General features: G+C 40.7%; 1 protein-coding gene across 1 annotated transcript in view; it reads left to right on the top strand.

The window, feature by feature from the left end:
- The first annotated feature begins 1005 nt into the window (after positions 1–1005).
- Lyg2 (lysozyme g2) overlaps positions 1006–6404 on the top strand; it is a 10740-nt gene continuing 5341 nt past the window's right edge. The window contains exons 1-2 of the mRNA XM_008845858.1: positions 1006–1063; positions 1701–1773. Of these exons, the coding sequence (XP_008844080.1) occupies positions 1731–1773 (43 nt within the window). The 5' untranslated portion in view covers positions 1006–1063; positions 1701–1730. The remainder of the gene's footprint in view (positions 1064–1700; positions 1774–6404) is intronic.

Raw genomic sequence — 6404 nt, 5'->3', positions numbered from 1 at the left:
AGACAGATATGCACACAAACACATTACATGTCCCTAGAAAAAATATGGGACAATAGCCACCCAGGTTACTACTCTCTGCCTTTGTGCCACTCTTCTACAGTAAGTGGCTAGCCACTCCATCAGAAGTGAACTTGGGGTCCTGGAGAGATGGCTCTGCAGTTAAGAGTACTGACAGTTCTTGCAGAAGACCCAGGTTCGAATCCCAGCACCCACACAGCGGCTAACAACTGTTCATAACTCCAGTTTCAGGGGATCTGACACCTTCTTCTGTCCTCTGTGGGCACTACACAACATGGGTGTACTCACACACATGCAGGCATAACACTCACACACATAAAAAAATGAACAAATAAATTTAACAAAAAAGAAGTGAACTTGGAACAAGAAGTCAAGTTCACCTGTCACAGACAAGTGACACGATAGACTAAGGCTGTGTGAAATGTTAGTATGGAAATCCTATGACACTGGAATAGGGAAATACACATTTCAGGTGACCTAAAATTCAGAAATGAGGGCTGCTAGTGTTTCCTGTTTATTTCTCTTTCTTAAGGCTATTATCTGCATTTTATTCTCAAATTTAAAAGATGTAAGCCTACCATCCTTTTAGCTATCCAGAAACTATCCACCAAATAGATGCCTCCAGTAGAACCTGGGGGTTCATTAGATTAATTAATTGACAGTGGTCAATAAACTCTTTGAAGTCCTTTTATTAAAGGAGCCACCTAAATCCAAAGTACTATTATAGTCAGGTCTAATGAGGTCAATGGTTTAAAGAGGCCTTTAAATCTTATATAAAGTTCCTCTACCAATCACTGGTACAGGCTAAAAGCAGAAGAGGCAGGTGAGTCTACATGCTGGTGTTTAAAAGCTTCCTTCACAGTGGTAGAGCCATGGTGAGGTCTGCTCTCAGAGGCACAGCAGCCTCTGACTGATGGATTCTCCATCTGTTAAACCTATATTATAGGACTAAGGCTATCTTCTATGAAACCTTAACCCAAGGTCGCTGTTACAAAAACCTTTCTCAAAGACAGAGGAGATTTTTCTCTGGGAAATTGCAAACAAGGTAAGTGCTGGCTTTCCTCTATCTTATAAATATCAAAGCTGCTTTTTTAAAAATGAAACCAAGGCAAGAACGTATTTGAGAAGGAACAGAGTGCAACAAATAAACCTCTTCTAACTATGTGGGGTAACGTACATAAGATGTGATGTCATCATGAAATTGGATTGGAATGAGCTATGAGTTAATACTTTAGGAAAGTGAGCAATCAAAGGAACCACATACTTGAGACTGGAGGAGTGCTCTCTTGGAACTGGATAATAGGCACTGAGTTGGAAATGACTCTAAGCTAGATTTTTTATTTTTTAATCAAAAGGACTTCTTGTTAAGAAACCTTCATGTTTTGAAATTAATTTGCTTTGCCGGGTGTTGTGGCTCATGCCTTTGATCCCAGCACTTGGGAGGCAGAGGGAGGTAGATCTCTCTGAGTTCAAGGCCAGTGTGTTCTACATAGTGAATTCCAGGCCAAAAAAAACCCAAACATGTCCCAGCACTTGGGAGGCAGAGGCAGGCAGAACTGTATGAGATCAAGGCCAGCCTGGGCTACATGCCAAGTTCCAGGTCAGCTGGGGCTACAGAGAGACCCTGTTTCAAAAAGACCAAAAAAAAAAAATTAAATTAATCTATTTCTATATCAAACCAGAACAGGCCCTGCAGGATAAGACTCACCACCATGCTAGCCTCAGTTGTGTTTTGGGGACTTGTTGCCCTCATTGGTAAGTAGCCAGTTGGCATTCTTCACTGTTCTCTGGGTGATTTCTTGGTTTTCTAGCAGAGTCACAGTCAGAAAAACAATGGTTACATGTAACGGAAGAGTGGGCTCTCCAGACCTGCTTGCCATTAACCGACTGCTTATTTCTTTTTAAAAATATTTATTATTTATTTTATGTGTATGAGTGTTATGCCTGCATGTAGATAACGCACCTGTGTCGTGCAATACCTGCGGAGGACAGAAGAGGCTGTTGGATCCCCTGGAACTGGAGTTACAGACAGTTGTTAGCTGCCATGTGGGTGCTGGGATTCAAACCTGGGTCTTCTGCAAGAGCAGTCAGTGTTCTTAACCGCTGAGCCATCTCTCCAGCCCCCTGGCTGCTTATTTCTTTACTTTCCTTTTCTCCATTCCTTTTTGTGTGTATGTGCACATGTGTGAATGTGCAGGGGTCAGAGGTCTGCATCAACTATCTTCCTCAAATACTCTCTACGTTATTTTTGGGAGAGAGGTTCCTGCATTGAACCTGGAGTTGACAGTTTTGCTAGATGGGCTGGCCAGCTAGCCTGGCAAGCATTCAGCAACTGAGCCATCTCCCCAGCCCCAGCCACTTATTTCTAAGAGTAGGTTCTGCTTGCCAAGCACATGGAGGAGATATCAGTGGGGATTTAAAGTAAAATACTAATTGATTTACTTGCTCTTTGACAATGTACCTACTAGTCTGGATGTCTTATGAGGAGGGGTATGGAACTCTTGGGAGGCAAGGTATATGAAGAGAAAATTCTCGATGCTTGGTAGTAGGTAAGAGCTGAGTATATGGAGAGGGAAAAAAATCCACTAGTCTTGGAGTTTAAGAGGAAGAGGTCATATCCATCTAAGACATGCAGACCTGAAAGGCTTTAGGGGAGGACATGAAAGTTGAAGAACCCATGGTGATTTCGTATGCAAAGAGAAGCACTTACTGGGTAGGAGGAATGATTGTGTAAAAGTGCTCTGCCCAGGAAGTGTTGGGGATAGAGTGAGCTGCTCAGTGTGGCCAGAATAGAATAGGAGATTCTTGGCTAGTGTGAGGGTAAGGGACTTTGAACAAGAGGCATTGAACCAGGTGTGGTGGCTCACAGCTGTAATCCTAGCACTCAGAAACCTAAGACAGGAGAATCACTACAAATTTGAGATCAGCCTGAGTTCCAGAGTGAATTCCAGGCTACCCTGGCCTACATAGTGAGAACGCCTCTCAAAAAGAGACAGAAACAAACAAACAAAAAAGAAAGATGGAAATGCCAGCCTGTGAAAGATGAAGACCCGCCTGTAAGCAATATTGAGGTTGCCTTTGTTTATAGATTGAGAAGGAAGTATTTCTAAAATGCTCAACTTCTGTATTTGGGAATGGGAGCCTATTCAAAAGCAAGAATTTGCAGTTACTTATGGTCAAAAGAAGAGCAACATATTTTAAATTTTTACTCATTTCTAATTGCCAGGTGGGAGCAGGGTCAGATAGCCTGTGTGTTAATTATGAACTGCCATACATCTGTGTACAACTAAAGGATGACTAATTTTAAAAAAGACCTGTGTGTTGATGATGCCAATACAATTAATGCAAAGCCCCTGGTCGTACCACCATTCTCCTAAGACAGTGGTTCTCAAACACACATAAAAATCAACTGAGAATGCTGGTTAAGATGCAGACTCTTGGACTTGGAGCTAAAATTTCTGATTCAAGAGACCTGGTATGAGAAGCCCAGGGGCAAGCATTTTTAATAAGTATCCCAGATCACTTTGAGACTGTGGGGTGTAAGCTACACAGTGAGCATGGCAAAGACTACCTCTCTAGTAAAAGTATAGCGAGCCTGTCAATATAAATACAGTATGGAAGTTAGTGGAGGCCAAGGAATGTGGTGTGACTATGATGTCTTTTTAATACAGGGGACGAAAAAGGTTCTCTGATAAAGTAACTTTGGGGGTGGAGGGTTAAGGATTGAACCTAGGGCCTCATGCATGCTGAACACACATTCTAGCTCTGAACTACACCAAGCCCAATTCCTTTGATGAAATGACTTTTAAAAAATATTTTTTGAGACTGGGTTGAATGAGACATCCAACACGCTATGTAACTGAGGATGACCTTGATCTTCCAATCTGCCTCTGCCTCCTGAGAACGAAGATTGCAGGTATATGCTACCACTCCAAGCTTATGCCGTGCTTATGATCAAACCCAGGGCTTGATGCATACTAGGCAAGTACTCTACCAACTGAGCTATATCCCTAGCCCCCAAAATCTTTTACTTGTAGAACATTTCAAATATTCAGAACAGAGAATTGTATAGTAAGACCGCATATATTCATAACCAACTTTAAGAGTTTTAAACCTTTGCTATTCTTATTTTATATACCCCTCACTCCTACCTTGTGCTGCTTTGTGTGTGTGTGTGTGTGTGTGTGTGTGTGTGTGTGTGTGTAGATGTGTATATGAGTATGCATATGTTTGGTTGGAGTAGTTTAGAGCAAATCTAAAGCATCAAAGCATTTCACATATAAAATGTAAGGACCCACTTTGGCACAAGATGCTGCTCCTGGATTGCCTCCCACATTTTCTGTCCCAGGTCTGGAGTCAGCTGTTTTTCTAAAAGCTCTGGATCCTCTTAGCAGGAAGTGATGTTTAGAGACCAGGTTTGGGTGCCAGGGGTTCTCCATTGCTATGAGGTTGCCATTTTTTCTAGATCTCTAAAACGTAAATAACTAGAGAAAGAATACCTTTTTAAAAAACAAAAATTTTGTATTCACATAGACATTTCTAAGACCATAAGGATTTTACATCAGCTTTATATCTGTACCCTGCAATGTTACACAAAAATTCCCATTTCTAACGGAATACGTGTTACCATTTGTAAAGACCAGTGTCAAAATATGGCAGCATTATTAGTCAACAGTGAGGCTTTGAATGTATTTATGAGTGCTTTGTGATCCTATATATTCCTCTACATATATGTCATGTGATATACCCCACTAATAAATATACTTACATTGACATGTTATAAGGTCACCTGGAAGAATTCTCTTCCATGCATTAATTAGTCTTCTAGTTTTGTATAGAGTTGTATTTGTTTTCTTTTTTTAATTCCTTTTTTCCTAGTCAATTTCATTTTTTTAAATTATAGCAACCTTTACATGACTCCAAAGTAAAAACTGTAAGCAGGTATATTCAGACAAATCTAGTCTCTAGCCTGCCCCATTTGACCCTTTTAACATCCCCTGTGACTGACAATACTTATTGTGTTTGGGTTGATCTTTGCATTATTTATTTGACAATATAAGCAAACCATATATGAATATATAATCATATTTTCTCCCTTTTCTTACAGAGTATGAAACATGCTGTGGGACTTATACATCAACATAACTTTCTCTTCTTTTTAGTGTGCTTGAGTGTCTTTTATATGCTTAAAGATGCCTTCATTTTTTTCTCTGTGAACTAGTTTATACTCTTTGTTGATAATGTGGTCTTTGAATATGTCTGAAGGCAGTGAGGGAACAAATTGTGTAAATACCTGCAGGATTCACATTCTAGGCAGATGGGACGACCCATGCAAAGGGTCTGAGGCAGAAATCAGTCTAGTTTGTTAAAGAATGAGCACAGGGAAGAATGTGAGTGGGAAAGAGAAGGAGAAGTTTGGGAAGGAGGTGAGGGACACAATTCTGATTTGGCCATACCTCTGAACAATGATAAAGCTATGGAGGTTAAGAGAGAAGACCAGTGAATTCCATGCATGTTCCTAGGATCACTGTAGTTGCCAAGTGAAGAACAGATTCTAGTGAAGCAGGGAGGTCAGCCAGGAGGCAGTTACAATGGCTCAGCTAAGCAACAGTGTGGACCTTAGTGGTAGAAGAGCAGGGGAAGGGGACAGCTCCTGGACAGGTGTCTTCACTCTGCATTCTCACTCCCAAATCAGGCACCCCCAATGTAATATACAGCTGTTATGGGAACTTGTCATTTATTCATTCACATGTATATTTGTGCCTCAGTATCTAGGGGAGATTAGTTTTATGGCTCCTGAAAATATCAAAATCTGAGGATGCTCTAGCCCTCATAGAAATAAAGTAGAAGATGGTTTGCATAGAAGCTACATACAGCCCCTTGTATTTTATCTTATCTCTAGATGCTTTATAATTTTTAATACAATGTAAATATTGTATAAATAGTTCCTATACTATATTGCTTAGATAATCTTTCTCATTATTCTGATTTATGTGGTAGTTTTGTTGCTTAACTTTTTAGTCCATGCACAATTCCTTTTTAGCCTATTTTTGAATGGGAGGGAGTTGTGTCTTTATTTTTTCAGAATTTACCTTTAAAATTACTTAAATGTGCCGGGTGTGGTGGCACACGCCTTTAATCCCAGCACTTGGGAGGCAGAGGCAGGCGGATCTCTGTGAGTTCAAGGCCAGCCTGGTCCACACAGTGAGTTCCAGGACATCTGGGGCTACAGGGAGACCTTGTCTCAAAAAGACCAAAAAAAATTACTTAAATGTAGGGGGCTGGAGAGATGGCTTAACAGTTAAGAACACTGGTTGTTTTTGAGAGGACCTGGGTTTGATTCCTGGCACCCACATGACAGGTAACAATCTTCAGCAACTCCAGTT

This window comes from Nannospalax galili, unplaced genomic scaffold (genome assembly GCF_000622305.1).
Source record: "Nannospalax galili isolate Female #2095 unplaced genomic scaffold, S.galili_v1.0 scaffold182, whole genome shotgun sequence".
NCBI lineage: Eukaryota > Metazoa > Chordata > Mammalia > Rodentia > Spalacidae > Nannospalax > Nannospalax galili.
The sequence above is the reverse complement of the archived record's forward strand: the minus strand, read 5'-3'. Positions and strand labels throughout refer to the sequence as shown.